The 23,270-nt window shown below is 45.3% G+C and overlaps 1 protein-coding gene across 14 annotated transcripts in view; it reads right to left on the reverse strand.

Moving 5' to 3' along the window:
* MYCBP2 (MYC binding protein 2) overlaps positions 1–23,270 on the reverse strand; it is a 463,608-nt gene that overhangs the window by 320,781 nt on the left and 119,557 nt on the right. For all 14 annotated transcript variants that reach the window (XM_030566987.1, XM_030566958.1, XM_030566968.1 and 11 more), the window contains exons 12-16: positions 18,620–18,824; positions 11,510–11,674; positions 10,643–10,801; positions 3,365–3,569; positions 2,610–2,755 (exon numbers count right to left, since the gene is read on the reverse strand). In XM_030566987.1, the coding sequence (XP_030422847.1) occupies positions 2,610–2,755; positions 3,365–3,569; positions 10,643–10,801; positions 11,510–11,674; positions 18,620–18,824 (880 nt within the window). The remainder of the gene's footprint in view (positions 1–2,609; positions 2,756–3,364; positions 3,570–10,642; positions 10,802–11,509; positions 11,675–18,619; positions 18,825–23,270) is intronic.

Here is a 23,270-nt window from a genome sequence, read left to right on the forward strand (position 1 = left end):
CGCATGTCACAACAAAGCGGGTCTTTCTGGTAGCAGGAGCAAAGGTTCATCCAAGGGGAGGATAGTGATGAGTGAAGGTCCAGAGAGGAGCAGAAAATGCAGATGGGAAGAAGCAGTTCCTCCGTGGACAGAAGCGGTTCCAGTCATCTGGGAGTGCAAGGCAAAAACCTCTGGAGAGATCAGAAGGTCCACATGGAATGAACACAGGGCAGTTTGGATGCCTGTGCGGATGGATCCATGAGCAACCTCTCACCTGACCTGGTGGAGCTCATGGAAGAAACAATGAGCTTATGAGCAGTCGTGAACCAGGATCTGTTCTTACGGCCATGGTCATGGTTTTTTTTCCCCCTCACAGTGGGGCTTCTTTGTTGCCTTCGGTACCAATGGACCCAGTGCCTGGGAGGTGCTGGAAAGGGCACTCAATGCCAGTGATAGATGCTTCACCATCAGTTCCACTGATCCCAGATCCGAAGGCGCCTGGGGGAGCATAGCCTCCTCCATCAAGAACTTTCAGAGGTGAAGTTCTTGAGCCTCCCATGGTCAGGTCATTAAGGATTTGCCGACAGGATAGCTGACCATAATGTGGGCCCTGCCGAGGCAATACAGACAATGCTGGTGCTCATCACTCAAAGAATGAGTGAGGGCAAGAGGCACAGTTCTTAAAGCTGGGAATGAACGTCACAGTCCCCAGCGGGGAGGGAGTCTCCAAACAGGGGAACAACTACACTAACTATAGCTAAGGATAAAACATGTATAGAAAACAAAAGCTTAGCTAGAACTATGTACAAGAATGGATGAAAAGACCACTCTCTTAGCTAGGCTAAGAGTGCAAAGGAACAGGAGTTCTGACTCAGGGAAGTGGAGAGGCGTCAACCCACACAACCTATTACACCCTCAGCTGCGAGCATAAGGGGACGTACGACGCACGTGTAGGTCAATGGACACTGCTAGGAAAACCTTCCGGTTCTGGCATATGAGACACGTGCATGCCCATGTTTGGAATCCATATACAGGGACCATCACTCAAAGAAGCACAAGTGTTTACTGATTTTACTCCTATTGGGATCATAAAGGCAACAAAGCTAAGCGGTGGAATCTAGTCTTCCTTGTGTATCAACAGAAGTGTTCACAGTATTCCAACAGCTTACTTAGGCTCTGCAAAACTATCATCAGAACTACGTACAATAAGAAAACAATCCATCTTCAGAGTCAGACTACATGTAAATTTGCAGGACTGCCAGTTAGAAAAAAATATTCTTAATTGTAAACTAAGCAGAATCAATTTAAAAAATCAACACAGAAGTGGAACTCTATAGTGCCATTTCCACAGATTCAAATTTCAGAATAAAGAATCCTAATGTGTCTCATCTTTTTAAAAAACTGATGGTAGTCCAGACTACAAAATATGCCCTTCAGCAAGTAGCAGGAGAATTTCTCCTTCAGAAACAGGCAGCAAATAATTACAGTGCTATAACACTAGCACCCTCCAATGCTATTAGGGCATCACGAGTACACCTGATAACAGGAATCATGGGGCCTGCCTTTCCTACTCAATCAATGCAGTAAGAGAAACACCTGTAACATTTTATATCTTTTTAAATCCCACTGTTGCGCTATGTATTTCAACACTGATTTCTGATTCTGAAGAAGCTAGCACTTGGCAAGGAAAGAGGAAAGAAAAGTAAAATTTCAAGTATCTGAAGATGTTAGTTGTCACACACTAGAACCCAAAAATTGGTCCTGGACTAAATCACCCAATTATTAACTCTACGTTGTATTAAGTTCTGAACGGGTACCTGAATAAACCACAGTAAGAGGAAGAAGTTGAGACTAGGAAAATCAGCCTTATAAAATTATGGAATACAATATTAAAAACATTTTCTATAATAATAAATCTAATCAGAAGTCATAGCCCCAAACTTTGTATTTAGAGAAGTCATTTTGTTTTTTTTAATTTATTCTTTCCGGCTTCAGCTCTTAAATATTAGTTTGGTGATACATAATCTCACTTTCTTCCACACAAAGTTAATTATTTTTACATTTCTGCCATCTCCCACTTTCTCCAAAAATTTTGGCAGGAAAAGTTTTTCAGTGCTGGGACTGAACACCCCATTTTTATATAAAATCCTGTTGTACCAATTTCTGACAACAGACTTTTGGTAATCCTCCCTTCTTGAGCTAATATGGAGGGAGAGGAACAGCCCTATGACACCTGCAGTGTCATCACAAGGGGAAGTGAAAGTTCAATGTATCAAAACAGTGCCATCATGCAAGTGGAGAGATGAAGTTCAAATGTTAGGTCCAGTCACTTACTTTACTACGATACCAAGGAAAAAAGTCTAAGCAATAATTTACTCGTGAAAAAAAACTACCGCGCTAAAACTGTCATGAAAGACCATAGCTCAGCAATGTTACTGCAAAACAAGAATGAAATTCCATGAAATTAAGACACAAAATTTTACAATGAGAAAATCAAAATGCATACAAAAGTGATAGGATCGTACCCATTTCTTGACCAACTGCTATTTTTCCCTAGTTACAGTAGTATGTATGGGGACTAAAAGCTATGCCACTGGCAAATGTCTGTTTACCAGTTTCATCCCACTTACCTAGTAGGAGATCTAAAGGTATCATCTCTTTCACAGCATCAAGAATTCCTCTTTGCCTTGCCTCTTGACCATCCAGCTCTCTAGCACAGGCCTTGCAACAACCACATGCAGCACAGCCAGACTCACCAGAGCCACAGCCACATATTCTACAGAACACAAAGAGGTTTTATTCATAATCTACCAAGACAAGCAATATTGCATAGATATGTATTTGAAATACAGCTGTAATAGAACAGATTGGACCAACATCTGTCAGTGTTGATCTAGGTTTATTTTGTTCTGCCTCTGTGCAAAGGGCTGGACTTGATGACCGCTCGAGGGCCTTTCCAGCACCACATTTCTATGGTTCTACAATAACCATTCATATTCCATTTTATTTTTTAAAAAATAAATAAATAAAATAAAATAAAAGTTATAACCAAAGCCAGGAATCCCATACCTTAGATAGCAGCATTTAATGTCATTAGGCATACCAAATTACAGTTTATGCTCTTTCCTCCTTTCTGCTTTTGAGAGAATTATTTTGAACATAAGAAATATTTTAAGTCACCTGTTACCATTACTAAAGTGTTTATGAAAACATCACAGAAGTTAAATATATTCTTGGTTTTAAAAATAGATGAGCAATATTTTCTTTAGATACAGTGCTATTTAAGACTGAAGTCTGAAGTGAAGTAAAGTAAAAATCCATTTTGATTACATTCTGTAATCTACAATACTGTATGAAAAATAACTGCATGAATGTATTTACTTACCCTCCAGGTACCCTGTCTGGACGCCCACTACTAACGCAGCTGGCTCCATAGCCTGTACAGTCCCCACACACAGTGCATACCATGCACTGCTCCAGCTTCCATTTATGCATGCCTGGAGGACACATCATGGACTTCTCATCTTTTTCATCCAGTTCTTCTTCTAAGTCTTCATCCATTGCTGTTGCCATGTTCTCAACTACAAAACCTATTGAAGAAGATATTGAAACACTTCAACAATTCACATCAGTTATGTTAAAATACATAGTGCTATAAGGAAAATTTTAAACAATGGCAGGTCAGATGAAAATTGGACCTTTTGATGCATACAAGTGTTACATATATATCAGAGTTACCAAGTTAGGGACAGACTTTCAAAGGCTCAAATTTTACATATATAATTTTGGCAAGATGAGTGTATAAGTCAGGTACATGCAAAATTCCTTGGAAAATTTGACCTAGAACCGTTTTAATCTTTCCCTAATAGCACAGCCGCATGTAGAAAAACATGGGAAACAAGCACAATCTAGTCTATCATTTTGTTTTTATTTCTAATTTGTTCATTCTTGTTTTCTTTTGTACTCATTTGTATATTTGTAATATACTGTATAGTATATATTTTACTTAAATATAGATATCATAAAAAATGTTAAAAGAATGTCAAAGTTTCAAAGTCACAGTTAAAAGTTAAGGAATGTCAGAATTAAGGATGTCAATGCAACCTTAATTTGGCAATTTTGTGCACATAAATTACAAGAGTCTTTAAAAACATGATCACATACTATTTTTTCCACAGAACTCCTGCCTCATTCAATGAGAGGATTCCCCACCTTCTCATCCCAGTCTCTTCATCTAGTTAGCCCCAGACTTCATCCTGTTGGACTCATCATCCCTATCAGCCTCCTTTCCCAGCCGGTCCATGGCTGTCCTCATCCAATTCCGTCTTCCACCCCAGCTCCCAATAAGCACTCTCCCACACCTGGCTCCTTGCCCAACCAGCTCTAACATCACACATCCCTTCTCATGTGGTTACTTATCTGATTTGTCTTCACCCTTCCCCATGTCACAGTCTATGCTTCTCACCCTAAGGTTCCTTGTTCCACTCTACTCCTCCACTCTGGCCCAGCACCTCACCCTTTTGCATTTCAGTCATGCACTTCCTCCTCTTCATCTATGCTGCCTGAGACCCAGCAGAAGGAACAGTGAAAGCACAGAAGAGATTGTCTCTCCCTGCTCTCAGTTCCCGTGCCTGGAGCCACAGTACCTGGGATCAACAATTGCAGGGAACATCCTGCTCAGCCCCAGGATGAGAGATGCACCATGTCCAGTATAGATGAAATTTTTGACAAACGTAACTGCCATACTAACAAATAGAGCTCATTGGAAAATATATCACAGGACACTATGATTTATTTGGAGTGGGAGAATCTATTTCCTTAAAATAACCTCTTCAAATACAGTAACTACTTAAGAGCTTTGCTTCCCCAACCTCTCAATCATATGATAATGCCACTGAAACCTTATGTCTCTGCTGGCACAGAGATGTGTGTGATCTCTATCCGTATTCCACTGAGGATTATGCGCATACGCCCCGAGCCGGAGCTCTTGAAAGTAGGACTGTTCGGCAATCTGTGCACGTGCCCCGTGCTACCTCATGGTGTTACCCGAGGAGATATAGGGAGCAGCGACTGCCAGCATCTCCAGTTCCTTCTCTACTGCAGATCTGTTGCATCTGGGGTGGGTACGGTGGGTACAGAATACACATATGGACCATGCATCTCAAAGAACCTCCAGTTACAGGTAAATAACTTAGTTTTCTTCCTCGAGTGACAAAGTAGTGACGATTGTATTCTACTGAGGATACGTGGGAGGATGCTGCAATGAGACTGTGGAATGGAGGACTGTTGCTCTGAAGGACGCATCTGTTGTGGAATCAAACACTAGAGCAGAGTGTGTGGAGGCGGTGTGTACCTAACTCCACATGGCCACCATACATGTGTCTGCGAGGGGTACATTGTGGAGTGCAGCTGTAGTTTCTGCTTGTGATCTCATACAATGGGCCCAAATCCTTTCAGGTGGGGATTATCCCGATAACTGATAGCAGCACGTAATGCACCCAAAAACCCCCTTGGAGATTTTATGGAAATGGATTGCCCTTTGAGCCTCTCCAATATGGCTACAAAAAGCCTAGAAGTTTTCTGAAATGGCTTTGTCTGCTCAAGATAAAAGGCCAAGGACTGTGAATAATCTTACGAGTGAAGCCTTTTTTCTCCATTAAAGACATGAGGCTTGGGGAAAAAGTAGGTAATGGTATGGGTAGGAATTTGGGGCGAAGACGTAGAGAGATCTTGTTTTTATGGAAAGCGGTGAAGGGGTGGGGGTGGGGAAATCAGCCATCATGGCTTCCAGTTCACCATCCCTCTAATTGATGAAATGGCAATGAGGTAAGTGACTTTCATGGAAAGTACTGCTAACAGGCAGGAGTCCATAGGGTTGACAGGGTGGTCACCAATGAGGTGAGGACTAGGTTACAGTCACAATGGGGAGGTCAATAGGCTGAATAGGAGGATATTTTCATAGAAGACCTTTCCAGACTCATACAGTTATGGAGTGGGTAAAAATTGAATTGCCGTCCACTGGTAGGTGAAAAGTACTAATGGTAGCTACTTGTATTTAATGGAGCTGAGGGCAAGTCCCGAGTCTTTCAGATACAGGAAATATTCCCAGATTAGTGAGATACCCACCGCTTCAAGGACAAGACCCTGTTGTGTAGCCCAGGAGGTGAACTGCATCCATTTGGCTTGATACAAGCATCTTGTGGAGTCTTTCCTGCTGCTTGAAAGGACTGCTCACAGTGCCAAAGAATATTCCTGAGCTAATGGAGGTGTATCAGTTGAAAGGTATGCGGGTTGCGGTGTCTTAGCCTGCCAGTGTGTTGAGTCTCTAGCTCCAGGAATGTCCAAAGCATGAGTGGAGGTTGCTTCTACACACAAAGGAGAATTGGAAAAGTCAGAAGGGGGCTATCAGGATGGTTGTTGCTTTCTCTTGTCTGATCTTGTGGATTACTCGTGGTAGGAAGGGTAAGGGGGAGGAGGCATAGTTTGTACAGTCCAACCAGTTGCCTGACTAGGGAGTCCCTGTGATTAGGCTCCAATTCCTCATCTTGAACAATATTAGGTGCATTTGGTGGTGCTGTGGGATGCAAAAAGATCCCTCACGGGGGCTCCAGTCAAAGATGTCCATGATTACAGAGTCATGCAATTCACATTCATGGTCAGTTGCAAAGTTTCTGCTGAAAGCATTGGCAAACAAATACTTTCTGGGTGCTCAGTAGATAGGCTACTATCAGAAGAATGTGGTGTCCGATGCACCATTCCTATAGGCATATAACTTCTGTACATAGCATTTGGATCTCATTTCCCCTTGCTTATTTACGTAGAAGAGTGTGGTGACGTTGTCTGAAGTGAGAACAACGTGCCAGTCCTGGATGGCTGGCAGGAACGCCAGGCACTCTTTAAGTACTGCCTGGAGTTCCAATATATTTATGTGCATCCTGGCCTCCCATGTTGTGCACGTGCTGTGTGTCATGCAGTCGCCCATGTGGGATGCCTCTGTTATGACTGTAACAGTGGACAAGGACAGGAGGGACATAATTCCTGAGCAGACTCATAGTGGGTTCATCCGTCATTGCAGTGAGGAGAGAACTTCCGGTGGCATGTGCAGCAGAGCATTCATCTGCTAGTGCATGGGGGAATTAGACCCTCTTGCAGCCAGAGTTGAAGGCCATGCAGATATAAGCATGTAAATAGCATGACATACATGCAGGCTGCCATGTGTCCCAAGAAAGAAGAGTAAATTTTGTCCGAAATCCAAGGGTTGGAGATCACCAAAGAAATTAGTTCCCTTATTTTTTAGAATCTTTCCTGTGGAAGGTACACTCGGGCAGAAGTCACATCTATATGAGCTCCTATGAACTCCAGGAACTGAGTAGGATGTAAGGTTGATTTCTCAACATTGACACTGACCTCAAGGGAGAAAAGGAGTAGAAGCAGTTGGGATGCTGATTTCTGGGCCTCTTCCTTGGACCATGCTACTATTAGTTATCCAGATAAGGGAAAATGAGGGTCCCTCTGACATCTGAGATGAGCTGTCACCACTGAGAAAACTTACATGAATTCTCGGGGGCAGTGGTAAATCCCAACAATAGGACCCTGTATTGAAGGTGCTGAGGTACCACTTTGAGCCTCAGGAACCTTTTGTGTGTCAGGTGTATATCGATATGGAAGCAAGCATCCTGCATATCTAAAGTCACAAACCATGTACCTTTTTCAAGGGAGGGAATGATTATTGCAAGTGTGACCACACAGAATCTTCGTTTGGAAATGGAATGGCTGAGGTGTTGAAGATCCAATATCAGCCCCCATACTCCATTTTTGGGGGGACTAGAAGGTAGCTTGAGTAGAACCCTGTTCCATGAAAGCAGTCTGTGATTAGTTCCACAGCTCCCCTCTGCAATAAGGAGTAAACTTCTAGTTGTAAGAGGTCATCGCATGGGTGTTCCAAGCACATGGACCATGGAAGAGGGTGAGATGAGGGCATCAAAGTAAATTCTATGACATAGTCACCCTGGAAAATATCTAGGGCCCGTCTGTCCATAGCTATTGCTTTCCATGAAGGCAGAAAGAGTTTGAGACTGTCCCTGAAGGTGGTAGGATGGATATTGGTTTATGGAGTGGTTGACATCTCTGTAAGAACACTCAAAAAACGCTTATGTGACAATTAGGTGAATTGACTAGATGACTGGCAGTCAACATAAGCAGATATGGTCTGTGAACCTTACAGCACTTTTGAGAAGGCTCACAGGTGTATTAATGGTATAGTTGTGAGACCCTCTAAAAATGTGATTGGGGCAGGAGGTAGAATTTCCTCTTGGTGCTGGTATATAAATACCCAGAGATCTTTAAGTGGCTCTACAGTTCATTAGGGAGTGGAGGAATTCATCCATCTTCTAACTAAAGAGGTGCAATCTGTTGAGTGGGAGGTCTATAGTGTTCTGCACCTCCCTGGGGAAGCCAAAGGTGCGTAACCAGGATTCCCTCCTCATGTCAATCCCCACTGCCAAGACACAGGAAGTTATGTCTAAGGAGTTCACTGTAGCATGGACCTGGTGAGTAACTTGCCCTCTTGTAGAACTGCCTGGAACTATCCAATCTTGCAAAGGTAGATTGTCTGCGAACTCAGCCAATTGCCCATAGTTAATAAAATCATACTTTGCCATCAGGGCTAAGTAATTTGAAATATTAAATTGGAGTCCAACCGAGGAGAAGACCTTTCTGCCTATGATATCTAGGCTCTTACCCTCTCTATCGGGTGGGGTGAAGCAGGGCTGTTGTTGCTTGGAATGCTCAAAAGCCACCTGGATGACCAATTAGTTCAGGGGAGGATGAGAGAACAGGAACTCTGATCCTTTGGTGGGGACATAATACCTTTTTTCAGCCCCTTTCGGGAAAGGTGCACATGTGGCTGGGGTTAGAGGATGGCCTCATTGATTGGCAGGGTAACCCTTACTAGTACCAAAGTGTGTAAGATGTCAAGTAGCTGATGTTGACTGGCTTGTACTTCCTCTAATAGGATCACCAGGGCATTGCCTATTCTCCACAGCAATTCTTGGAACTTACGACAGTTGTCTAGTGGAGAGGAGGGGATTAAAGAGGTGGCTGCATCTGCAGGAGATAAGGGATCTCTCTCTAGATTCACTGGTACCATTGGAGTCGGGCTAACTGGTGCATCATCCAGTGCCACGTTGGAACACCTGCCTTACGAGGGTTGTGGTGATGAGGTGAGGGAGTCCCGGATACCAATTCTGTGGGTCGGGCAAAGTGGGGATGTGAGAACCTTCCGGTAGTTGTGCTTCTGGAACAGGAGCAATAGATTGTGTCAGACATCTGTATTGTCCGAATCAGATGCGTCAGAAATCCTGCCAAATGCTGGTGGCGTAGGAAACAGAGGCAGCAGGAACATATCGGGGGGAAGTGGGTATTCACTCACGAAAGCTCATGCTCCAATATGTCTGTTAGTCTATAAGGTGCCACAGGACTCTTTGCTGCTTTTACAGATCCAGACTAACACGGCTACCCCTGATACTTGATATCGGGGGAAGGATCCCTTTAATTTGGTGACCGGATCTGAGCCAGTGGAGACCTTAGTCCTTCCAGCACAAACACCACATCGGGATCTGGAGTGCTTCTATGTCCCCTGAGGGGGAAGGGGAGAGGGAGTCAATGGTACCCGTTCCACTGAAGAAGCTGGTAACAGGAACTGCATCTGTCTGGAGACAGACTGTTCCCAGGATGCCAGTGGGCCACAAGTGGTGGAGTCGCAGGATCAAAGATTATCAAAGGTGGATCCAGAAATTGGTGTGGTTGTTACTCGGTCTTGTGAGACTCGGAACACGTGGCTCCTTCATGGACAGAACTAGTGGACAGTGCCGAATCCTTCTTAGACTTGGAGGAAGACTTAGTGTCATGCTTATGCACATGCTTCCTTGGTTCATGGGTGGCCCCAGCGCGGGATCCGTAACACTGATACAAGCGGATCCCAGTGGCAAGGGAAGTACTCTTCACCTGTTCAGGACAACGTATGGGGCGGTTCCTGGGCCAAGATCCGATGACAGTTCCATGGCAGTCTCCATAAGGTTCTCCTGAGGTGGAGAGTCCAATTCTCTTGAGAACAGGCAGGAAAAGAGAGGCAGATACTGCATCTTGACGTGATATGGGTTTCTCCCAAACTGATGGAAAATGAGTGAGGGCAGAAAGCACAGATTTTGAACCCCAGAGGCTTCAGCAAACACTGGGGAGAGGGGAGCGTTTGCCGAGAAACACTGCCAAAGTAGTGTCACAAGTCCTAAATCTGGTACAAAAGAAAAAATTCAAACAAAAATAAAAAAGGGAATATAGAACAAAATAATACATCTAAACAGTATTAAAGATATTTAGAAAAGTTTTGGAAAGTGCATCACAAAGATGATGGGAAAATAAAAGCTTCAGCTCGAACCATGTGCCCTTTATCACCTCAGGCGAAACCACAAGGCAGCTCAGGGCGTACGTGCGGACTGCCAAACAGTACCACCTTCAGAAGTTCTGACACCAGGCTCATGCATATAACCCTCAGTAGAATACAATAGGGACCAGCACTTGAAGAAGAATATATTGTTTCTAACACAATTTGAAAAAGAAATTTATCTAAGTTTTTATTGTTATTTTCTAAAAACAAGCAGCTCACCTTTTCCTCCCTGGCTCATGGAGCCTGTGTCTCGTCCACACTGTCCTTTATTATTCACACCAAATGTCCAAATCTCTCCATTCTTCATTAGCACACATGTATGAGCTTTGCCCATAGCTACCTGAGTCACAAAATGGCCTTTCAGATCTGTTACTAAACCTGTGAGATAAAATATTTGGGTGATGAACAGCATTCTCTCTCTCTGGATCAGACATTCACTATATCACAAGTACTGCTGAAAAAACATTTAATTTTTTTTAAATCGGGAGTAGAGGTAAGGTGAGAATGATGGAATATTGGAGTTAGTAAAACACATGCCTGATCTACACCTAAAGCTTAGGTTCACATAGTTATGTCATACAGTGGTGTGAAAAATTCATACCCGAGAAATGTAGTTAAATTGACATAAAGCCCCAGTACAGACACCAATTAGGTTGCTGGAAAAAAATTCTTCTGTCGACCTAGCTATCACCTCTCAAGGGGATGGTCTAACTACAGCTATGGGGGAAAAAACCCTTCCATCACTGTAACAAGTGTCTATACTACAGCCCTACAGCTGTAGCTGTGCTGCTGTAGTGTCTGTAATGTAGACAAGGCCAGAGGTAGTGAAGAATAAGCAAGGAGGGAAGAACAGTCATAACTAATCTGTCCAGTCAATACAATAAATGTACAAGTTTTTTATTAAGTGTTTTCATACAGAACCATAATCCAATTGGAACAAAAATTTCTCTAACATTTCATTTAAACTGGCATGTTTCAATGCCAAATAACTGCAACCAAACAATATTTTAAAGACATGTGTCTCTTACATCTGTACTTAATTGGCATTATTTGGCTTCAAATAATGTCTCTCAGATATCAACTTACTTGTGTTGTCAGAGTAAATGGCATCTTTTCCAAACATATAGAGTTCTCCATCTTTTGAAATGACAGAACTGCTCCCATTATTGCATGCTGTATATACAACAATCTTTCCTTCCATTTTAATGATCTTTTTAGGCTTATAGGGTTTTGACTGCCGTCTGCTTTTAGCTTTAAAAGAAAAAGGCATTTTACAAATGTTTCACCAAAAAGTGAGGGCAAAAAGAAAATAAGCTTTTCACTAGCTAAACTATGAACATTTGTTTCATAATACAATAACGTTTCCTTAGACTATGCCTACAAAAATCTGCTTGCTGATTCTCTCACTGAAAGCAATTTTTTGGTTAGTTTTTTTAAAATACCATTAACTTATTCATCATTAATGGAATGGTAGGCAAGCAAAATCTGTGTCCAGGCCAGGGGTCGGCAACCTCTGGCACACAGTTCGCCAGGGTAAGCACCCTGGCAGGCCGAGCCAGTTTATCTATCTGCCACATCGGCAGGTTCGGCAGACCGTGGCTCCCATTGGCTGTGGTTCGCTGTCCAAGGCCAATGTGGGCGGTGGGAAGCGCTGCGGGGCAAGGGATGTACTGGCCGTGGCTTCCCACCACCCCATTGGCCTGGGATGGCGAACCACAGCCAGTGGGAGCCGCGGTCCGCCGAACCTGCTAACCCAACAGATAAACAAACTGGCTCGGCCCACCAGGGTGCTTACCCTGGCGAGCTGCGTGTCAGAAGTTACCGACCCCTGGTCTAGGCTGACATATTTTCATGATGACTCTACAAGGCTTCTTTAGTTGGTTCGTTTATACTCAATGTAACAATAAGTGATCCTAAAAAGCAATATTTGCTCACAAAAAAGTTTTTTGTTTGAAACCGAAAAGATGCATAAGCAAAATCTGAAGTCATTTGTATCATAGTAAGTCTGCAGACCAAATTTTTATTATTTAAAAATCTTGATTTAAAAGTTAAATCCTCCAGCAATCTGTCCGATCAAGACGTGATCATGTTCCCATTTAAAGTCTCATTAAGCTTCAAAAGAAGGCACAATATTAAACTTCCCTAATAGTTGTGCTAATTCTATCAATATTTTAGCTAGAACTGTAACAAGATTAAGCCCCAATGAAAACCAACTGACAATTATATTACTGTTAAGATTTCCTGCAATTGTTCAGAAACTGTAGAAATTGCAAGTAAATTTTGAACAGTCTGTCCTATTTTACATCATAAATATGTATCTACTTATTTTAAAAGCTTCCTCTGGACACATTCAGCAAAATCAAGGTTGCAACTGCAGTTTAGTTTTAAAACTCTCACTGTCTCCTAACTTTGCCACCAGAGTTTTGGGGCCCCTTTCTGATGCCACCTGAACCACAAGAGAAAATGTTTGGGACTCTTAATCCCACCAAATTTACTGGATCCCCCGCTTGGAAACCCTGCAAGGGGGGCAGGTCACAGAGCCGGGCTCCAACTCATGCTCAATATCTACACTACAATTTTTAGCCATGCAGACTAAGCCGTGAAAGCCTGAATCAACTGACCTTGGCTCTTAGACTCGGTGCCACAGGTTTTTTTTCCACTGCAGTATAGAGGTACCACAAACACACAACTTGACAATGCCATTTTGAGAGAGTCACCGTTCAGACTAGAACTAGACTACGGCCATGTCCACACTGCACTTCCATGGTTAAAACTTTTGTTGTTCAGGGGTGTGAAAAAACTACACCCTTGAACAACAAAAGTTTTAATAACGGAAAGCACCAGTGGAGACAGCGCTTCGTCGACAAGACCCGCTCGCCTGTCAAAGCTACCACCCCTCACAGGGGGTAGTTTTATTTGGTCACCGGGAAACCTCTCTCCCAGCGACAAAGAGCAGCTACTCTGCTTCCCTTACAATGGCGCAACTGCAGCAGCACAGCTGCACCATTATTCAGTGCGTAGTGTAGACAGCCTAAGTTTGCATAGTCAGAACAATGATCTTAGCAGCTGCTCTTTGAATAGACCGTAGACAGTCAGATGGGTGGCAGAAGGCCAAAAGGTATTCTTCTGTACTCATTCTTCTAGCACACTTCTTGGATCTGAAAATTAAAACTCTTTACACTGTTCCTTTATTAATCAATAACCTAGCAACTTCTGTTTAGAAATGTAATTTCACTATCGCTTTATTATTGAAGTGCAGTAGTGACCAGTTAAGGTGAGCAAAACTTTGCTGTAAAAGGAATACAAATAGACAGATTTGAAAATAGCTAAGCCAAATCAGAGTATGGGTCAGACTTTGTGGTACAAATGAGATCATAAGGTCACCGAGTTCCTTCTCCAAATTCCTTGGTTTGAAGTTTTCAAGTAATGAGGAACCAGACAAGTACAGTACTTAGGGTAGGTAGTTGAGAGTTGGCAGGTTCAGGGCCTGCCACAGGCCCTCACCACTGAAAATAGAATAGGGAGCTAAAAATGGACATGCTTAGTGCCTATCACACAAAACTGAGACTGAGAAAAAGGGCTGAGAATAAGGAAATTTAGGGGATACCACAGGTACATCGGGCAGAGACCAGGAAGAGCTGAGCCTTGGGAAACTGCTCAGGCCCCACTCCAGTCAGACTCAACAGCAGCTCCTCAAGGAAAACCTCTGCTACAGAGAGGCTGAGTGAATGACCTGCCCACAGACTCAACCTGGTCATTTAAAGAGAGGCCTGTACCCCAAAGCACCATGAATTCAAATCCTCTATTTGCTTGACTTCTGTGATGAGTTTTATGTGAATCAGTTCTAGGGACATGAGGGGGAAAGGAGTTCAGGAGAGCTGGCTGATTTTAAAGAACTCTTATTGAGGATGCAGGAGCAAACCATCCCTATGTGTAGAAAGAATAGTAAATATGGCAGGCGACCAGCTTGGCTTAACAGCGAAATCCTTGCTGATCTTAAGCACAAAAAAGAAGCTTACAAGCAGTGGAAGCTTGGACAAATGACTAGGGAGGAGTATAAAGAAAGGCATGCCGGAGTGAAATCAGGACAGCCAAATCAGAACTGAAGTTTCAGCTAGCAAGGGATGTTAAAAGTAACAAGAAGGGTTTCAACAGGTATGTTAGCAACAAGGTGGTGGTCAGGGAAAGTGTGGACCCCTTACTTATTGGGGGAGGCAACCTAGTGACAGAGGATGTGGAAAACGCTAGTGTACTCAATGCTTTTTTTGCCCCATCTTCACAAACAAGGTCAGCTCCCAGACTACTGCACTGGGCAGCATAGTATGGGGAGGAGGTGGTGACCAGCCCTCTGTGGAGAAAGAAGTGGTTCAGGACTATTTAGAAAAGCTGGATGAGCACAAGTCCATGGGGCTGGATGTACTGCATCCAAGGGTGCTAAAGGAGTTTGCTGGTGTGAATACAGAGCCATTGGACATTATCTTGAAAACTCATGGTGATCAGGGAAGGTCCTGGATGACTGGAAAAAGGATAATGTAATGCTCATCCTTAAAAAAGGGAAGGAGGAGGATCCAGGGAACTACAGGTCAGTCAGCCTCACTTCAGTCCCTGGAAAAATCATGGAGCAGGTCCTCAAGGAAACCATTTTGAAATACTTCAAGGAGAGGAAAGTGATCAGGAACACTCAGCATGGATTCATCAAGGGCAAGTCATGCCTGACTAACCTAACTGCCTTCTGTGATGAGATAATGGACTCTGTGGATGAGGGGAAAGCAGTGGACGTGTTATTCCCTGACTTTAGCAAAGCTTTTGATACAGTCTCCCACAGTAGTCTTGCCAGCAATTTAAAGAAGCACGGGCTGGATGAATGGACTATAAAGTGGAAAGAAAGCTGGCTAGATCATCTGGCTCAACGGGTAGTGATCAATGGCTCCATGTCTAGTTGGCAGCTGGTATCAAGTGGAGTGCCCCAAGGGTCAGTCCTGGGGCCGGTTTTGTTCAATATCTTTATTTATGACCTGGAGGATGGCACGGATTGCCCCCTCAGCAAGTTTGCAGGTGACACTGAACTGGGAGCAGAGGTAAACATTCTGGAGTGTAGGGATAGGATACAGAGGGATCTAGACAAATTAGAGGATTGGGCCAAAAGAAATCTGATGAGGTTCAACAAGGACAAGCGCAGAGTCCTGCACTTAGGATGGAAGAATCCCATGCACTGCAACAGACTAGGGACTGAGTGACTAGGCAGCAGTTCTGCAGAAAAGGGCCCAGTGGTTACAGTGGACGAGAAGCTGGATATGAGTCGACAGTGGGCTCTTGTTGCCAAGAAGGCTAACAGCATTTTGGGCTGTGTAAGTAGGAGCATTGCGCCAGCAGACTGAGAGACGTGATCATCCCCCTCTTGGCATTGGTGAGGCCTCATCTGGAGTACTGTGTCCAGTTTTGGGCCCCACACTACAAGGAGAACGTAGAAAAATTGGAAAAAGAGTCCAGCGGAGGGCAACAAAAATGATTAGGGGGCTGAGGCACGACTTATGAGGAGAGGCTGAGAGAACTGGGATTGTTTAGTCTGCAGAAGAGAAGAATGAGGGAGGATTTGATAGCTGCTTTCAACTACCTTAAAAGCGATTCCAAAGAGGATGGATCTAGACTGTTGCAGATGGCAGAACAAGGAGTAATGGTCTGAAGTTGCAGTGGGAGAGGTTTAGGTTGGATATTAGGAAAAACTTTCACTAGGAGGGTGGTGAAGCATTGGAATGGATTACCTAGGGAGGTGGTGGAATCTCCTTCCTTAGAGATTTTTAGGGTCAGGCTTGACAAAGCCCTGGCTGGGATGATTTAGTTGGGGATTGGTCCTGCTTTGAGCCAGGGTTTGGACTAGATGACCTCCTGATGTCCCTTCCAACTCTGATATTTATGATTATTAGATCTCCAAGAACTTTACAACATTATCCCCATTTTACATATGGGAAACTAAGGCACAGAGAAGTGAAGTGACTTGCCCAAGGTCATGAAGCAGACCAGTGGCAGAGATGGGAATAGTCTCAGTTCAGCGGTCTTCCACTAGGCCACACGGTTACTATGTGATTCCTCAGTGCTCCTCCCTACTCCTGCACATTCTGTTATAGCGGAATGGTGAAAATGGTTGTGTTTTGATACATTTGCAATATATAATTGCTAAGAAGGACGATGAGTAAAATCTTATTCATTGTCTGTGCCCCAAAATCCTGACCATTTTAATACATGATAGTTTCCCTCCCACTGAGCATTTGAATGTGTAATTTATCTTTTCAAAAATATTTTCAGTACCTTCTGAATATTCTGCTGTACTCGTATTACATTTCTTAAAACATACACACACACACACACACCCTGTGACAGAGGCAAATTTTCTCCAAGTGTTTACAGTTTATTCTCAGATTTCTGCACAAGGTGTGTTTTAAAACTTCAAAGTTGCTAGGATTGGAACTTAATTAAATTGTTTTTTTCTGGGGGCTGTATCAAATGACCCCAAATATAGATCACTAACCCCAGTTTGAACTCCCATGAGACATAGGAAATGTGAAGACAATTTGTATGCATGCAAATTTTAGATTTTGAAGATTTATGGTTTAAACAGGAAGGGCTTCCCCAATGTTACCTAGAACAGAACTGGTGCTCCATTATATTACTATAAGATTCCTGGAGTTCTACACATGGATCAGAAGCATAAAAGGCTCAGAGAGGTGGTAAGTGACCCATTCATCTCAATGAGAATTCTCTGCTGAAAGAATATCACATGGAGAGGAGTACAGCCTGAAACCATAGTTCTGAGACATGTGAACGATTCCAGTCTTGTCAGTGAGTACTCCCTTCCCACCTCATGAGTGCTGAAGAGTTTTGATAAGATACCAAGCTTACCCATTTTTTCAGCTCCTAATTTAAGTCTCACTGTATTCTTGGTGCATGTTCCAAGCATGCCTGTTTAAACTCCTCACCCAGAGGGACAGGATTTACCCAGATCTTTTCTCACACAGAGGGAAGGACTAGGGAGAGAGGTAGACACCCCAAGAAAGGCAAGACCCCGGCCCCTCAGAACTTGGCTCACATGAGGAGGGGTCAAGGGTGGGAGGGAAGACCCCTAGATGGGTAGAACCCCCCCAGATACTGATACACACATGGGGCAGGGATCAGACCACGGGGGGGACAGCAGGAACCCCCAGAACCCAACACATGTGGGGGGAAGGAGCGGGGCTCAGACCACCCCAGATAGACAAGTCCCTTTCAGAATCTGGCTTACATGGCAAGGAGGAGCAGAAACAGATAGGCAGATTACACCCCTAATCAGCAGCTTCCTAATCCCTCCCCTAATCAAACCTGCCATCTTCTCTGTTCCAATACAATTCCAAATCAACACTTCAACTCCTAGTCCAGTGGACCTTCACTGCACTCTGTCAAGCACCAGTGATCCCAGGATGGCTTGCTGATGGTTTGCAGAAGTTAATGGAAAGTTAAGCTTCTGGGATCTTTCAGAGAGTATATCTACACTTGGAGCTGCAAGTGTGATTCTCACTTCAAGTAGACTCACACTAGCCCTCATTGAGATAGCAGGCAAAAAAGAGTGTAACCTCAGTAGCAGAGAAAGTGTTAGAGGCAGCACAGCCACAAACCCACATGAGCACAGTGAGTATGCATTCAGCACAGCTAGCGCATGCCACCACTCACTGTTGCCCATGCTACTCTAGCTACACTACTGTTTTTAGTGTGCTAGCTCAATGAGAGCTAGCACAAGCACGTCTACGTGAGCTCTGATTCACAACCAAAGCTCCAAGTGTAGACATACCCTGAGGGTCTCCTTAAGGGCTGGGATCAAAGAAGCCAGTATTAAGATTGTATAGGAAGTGTCTCAATTCTACATTTCCTTGTTTTCCAACATTTATGCATTAAGTAACATTAATATTCAAGGGGTCCAGTGGCACCTTAATGATGAACATGCTTGTGAACATCGCTTTTTATGTTTGCTGCTGGGTTCAAACACAAACTTGTGTTTACTTGCAGATACTGTGCACAAGTATGTTGATGATACGTTCGTGCATTGCTCTAGTAGCCTACTCATTTTTCCTTTCACACCTTAAGGACTGATTAATACTGATTTTACTCGTATAATTTACAAGTACCAATTCTATATTAAGCCATTGATAATACAATAGTAAAACCTACTTGATTCACCATCCTCTCCTTTACTAGCAGAGCCTGTAAAGAATATACTTCCATCCTCTGCAACAAGTAAGGCATGCGAACCATCATGTCCGACTGAGAACTGGATAATCTTTGGAGATTTCGTGACTGGCAGCTCAACCCATTTTCCTGCTGAAGGACCACCTTGTTTGATTCCCAGGCTCTGATATTTGCCAGTGTAATAAATCTGAAAGAAAAAAGTTATACTGTTCTATCATGTCATAATACTTCAAACGAAACAATAATTGAATCTAACAAAAGCAAGATTCAAAATAAAGGGGTTCAAGGATTTTTCCCATTTCATGATTTAATGATAAATAAGTTAAAAATTAGCCTTAATAACCACCTTCGAAAAGTTTACTATAAATGATAACCAAAACCAGACATATTTTGAGATACGACCTAAGCAAGATGAAATAGAACATAACAGAAACATGCATTTTTCCCCCAAGATACTCTATGCCATAGCGCTCTTCCTTCGTTTGCTCAAAAAAACTTTTGATAGTTAATTATGCATTAATGCACCCAAAACTACATGAGGATTCATTGATTACAGGAGCAGATTAACAGAAAAAGATGGTTACTCACCTTTGTAACTGCTGTTCTTCGAGTGCTTGCTCATATCAATTCCAATTAGATGTGTGCGCGCACCGCGTGCACGTTCATCGAAAGATTTTTACCCTAGCAACACTCAGTGGGTCAGCTGGGTCTCTCCCCGGAGTGGCGCCGTTATGGTGCTGGATATATACCCCTGCCGACCCAACGGCCCTTCAGTTCCTTCTTACCGCCCGTGACGGTCATTGGAACTGTGAAGCGCGGCTTTGCTGATCTCCACATCCCTAGCTACTCGTAGTTCTTTGCTGTTTATTGTGTGTATAGTTCGAGTTCTCGTAGTTATAGTTAGTATTAGTTACTGTATTTATACTAAGTGTATATAGTTTAAGGGGGGGGGGGTCAGGGATTAGCCCCCTTTCCTCCACCCCAGTACGGGCCCATGCCCAAGGCACCGGAATTCAAACCGTTCTCGGCGTGCCAAAAGCCAAAGCCAATAGGGGATCCCTACAACTCTTGCCTCAAGTGCCTAGGGGAATACCACCTTACCAATAAGTGCCGCATCTGCAAGTCGTTTAAACCAAGGACGAAGGAGGAGCAGGACTTTCGACTGAAACAGCTCCTCATGGAGTCGGCACTTAGTCCTGCAGCGTCGGTACTGAGCTCCCAACAGACTGCTTCTGTAAGGAGCGCCCCTTTGGCCCCGGACCACTCCGGTTCCGAGAAGGAGCCCGGCACCTACCCCACCAGCACCGACATCTGCTCAGCACCACTCCCTGTCCCCGAGACCCAGGAAGCATCATAGCGCTCCAGCTGCTTCAGTGCCACAGAAGGAGTGCTCTTCAAAGACAGTTCGTCCGGCACCGTCCTCTGCCACAGCACCGTCGACTGTGGTATCTCTGACTGCAGCTCCACCGAGCGCGGCACCGTCAATTCCGGTCCCACAAGGGCCATTGAGTCTAGTGCCTGACAGCTCCCCAGCTCATGCTGTGGTTGAGCTTGCCCTCTCTTCTACACCGGAGACCTTCTCCACGGCAAGGGAGCTCATTGCCATGTCAGAGTCGACATGGCCTCAACCCGTGGCACCGCCGGTGCGGGTCATACAATCCATCACAAAACCGGCCCTGGTAAGGCCACCTTCCGTTGGTCCAATAGAGAGATGTCGTTCAAGATCATGGTCTCACAGATGCTCTCGATCACGCCGTTCCTGCTCCCGGCACCGCTCGCAGTCCCGACACTGCTCTCCATCACAGTACCAGTCACACTCGTGGCACAGTTCGACATCTCGTTCGCCGGCTGGATACTCCCGGTACCAATCCGACTCACGGCACCACCCTCAGCACCGTGTATCCCGCAGTCACTCCAGACAAAGGAGCTCGAGATCTCGGTTGACCTCCCAACACCGCTACGGTAGAAGGTCTCAGTCTCGCTCACGGTACCGTTATAGCTCCCGGTACCGCTCCCCGGTACCGCCCTGGGATCGAGCATCCAGAACAGTGGCCCCCTCCCAGGGTCTATCGGCACCGCCATGGCCATTGAGACACACATCGGTGCCATCGCAGGCTGGTAGCGCATCCTATCCTCAGGAGCGTGACTCTGACGTCCCCAGCCACATATTCCCAGAGAGCCAGAGCCACAAGCAAGGGCCTCATCACTGGTCCTCCTGGACACCATGGACATACCACCAGTGGTGAACGAGAGGGTGCGTCATGGCCAGCAAGCCCCAGCTCCTAAGTCAAAGGAGGCTAGACGCATGGACCTCCTAGGCCGCAAAATATACTCGGCCATGGGCCTCCAACTTAGGGTGGCAAATCAACAAGCACTCCTAAGTAGATATAACTTTAACACGTGGGTGTCCTTGGGGAAGTTTACAGAGCTTCTTCCCCAGGAATCCCATTAAGAATTTAAGGCCCTACTTGAGGAGGGTAAAAAGGTAGCAAGAACCTCCCTTTAAGCCTCTTTCGATGCAGCAGACTCTGCAGCCAGAACCCTGGCGTCAGGAGTGACGATGAGGCGTATCTCCTGGCTCCAGGTATCAGGCCTTCCCCTTGAATTACAGCAAACTATTCAGGATTTGCCCTTCGAAGGCCAGGGCCTGTTCTCGGATAAAACTGATCCCGGATTGCCAAGTCTGAAGGACAATCGCGTTATAATGCGCTCGCTGGGTATGCACACACCAGTGACCCAACGCAGGACCTTCCGGCCCCAGCCACACCACCCACCTCGGCCGCATCAGGACTTTAGCAGAAGGCGTGGTACAGGGAATCATCGGAGACAGTCTGGCCCTCAAGGAGGTCAAAATCAGGCGCCCCCTAAACCACCAGCGGGGCCCAAGCAGAACTTTTGATGGGATGCCCGAGGGCGGCCCACCAGTTGCTCTACTGGATCCTTCTCCTCCCTTTTTCAACCGCCTCTCACAATTCCTCCCTGCCTGGTCCCAGCTAACTTCAGATCGTTGGGTCCTGTGCACTGTGGAAGTGGGATACTACCTCCAGCTTGTTTCGTTTCAACCCCACCTTCCCACCCTCTCTCCCCCCGTCCCTCTTCAGGGACCCTTCTCACGAGCAATTCCTCTTACAAGAGGTCCAGTCACTCCTAGCCATGGGAGACGGAGGAAGTGCCAAAAGACATGAGGGGCAAGGGGTTTTATTCCCACTACTTCCTAATCCCCAAGGCAAAGGGAGGTCTACGACCGATCCTAGACCTGCGAGAGCTCAACAAATTTATGATAAAGCTGAAGTTCCGCATGGTAACCCTGGGGACCATTATCCCGTCCCTGGATCCAGGAGACTGGTATGCCGCCCTCAATATGAAGGATGCGTATTTCCACATCGCAATTTACCCACCACACAGATGGTACCTCCATTTTGTGGTCAACCATCAACACTTTCAGTTCACTGTACTTCCATCTGGTCTTTCTACAGCTCCACGTGTGTTCCCAAATGCATGGCTGTAGCTGCCACCTCCCTCCGGTGGCGTCGGGTACACGTCTACCCGTATCTCAATGATTGGCTCGTCCGAGGGACTTCCCAGTTACAAGTGTAGCAGCACCTGAGTATCGTCAAAGACCTCTTTGGGAGCATAGGCCTGATGATCAACACGGAGACGTCTACTCTGACACCCACGCAGAGAACAAACTTCATAGGAGCGGTTCGGAACTCCAATCTGGCCACAGCCTGCCTCCCGCAGTCACGTTTTCAAGCAATGGCTTCAATTATTCGAGGTCTTCAAACCTTCCCGACAACGTCAGTGCGTACCTACCTCAGCCTAGTAGGTCACATGGCCTCCTGCACCTTCGTGACCAAGCACGCGAGGCTATGCCTCCATCCCTTTCAAACCTGGCTTGCTTCAATATACGAACCAAGCAGAGACAGCCTGGACTCGGTGCTCACTACTCCCCAGAAGGTTCTGGGCTCCCTAACCTGGTGGCTAAACCCCACTCTAGTCTGTGCAGGGATGCCATTCCACCCACCGCAACCCTCGATGGCCCTAACCACGGATGCGTCATCTCTGGGTTGGGGTGCCCACCTCGAGGGCCTTCGCACTCAAGGCCTCTGATCGCCTCAAGAGCTGGCTTTGCACATCAATGTGAGCTGAGAGTGGTCCATCTAGCATGCCAGGTGTTTTGAGACCATCTCCAAGGCCGTTGTGTATCAGTGTTCACGGACAACACAACGGCCATGTTTTACATAAACAAGCAGGGCAGAGTACACTCCTCCCTCCTTTGTCAAGAAGCAATCAACCTCTGGGACATTTGCATAGCCCATTCAATCAATTTGGTAGTGTCTTTTCTCCCAGGAGTCCAGAACACTCTGGCAGATCACCTCAGCAGATCCTTCCTGTCTCACGAGTGGTCAATTCATCCGGACGTCATCCATTCTGTTTTCCGGAAGTAGGGGTTTCCCCACGTAGACCTCTTTGCCTCCTGAGAAAACAGGAAATGCCAGGTGTTCTGCTCCTTCCAGGGATGCTCCTCGGGCTCCCTCTCAGACACATTCCTGATCCCGTGGAAGAGGCACCTACTCTGTGCCTTCCCACCATTTCCACTCATCCACAGAGTCTTACCCAAGCTCCGCAAGGA

The sequence above is a fragment of the Gopherus evgoodei genome, chromosome 1 (genome assembly GCF_007399415.2).
Source record: "Gopherus evgoodei ecotype Sinaloan lineage chromosome 1, rGopEvg1_v1.p, whole genome shotgun sequence".
Classification (NCBI taxonomy): Eukaryota; Metazoa; Chordata; order Testudines; family Testudinidae; genus Gopherus; species Gopherus evgoodei.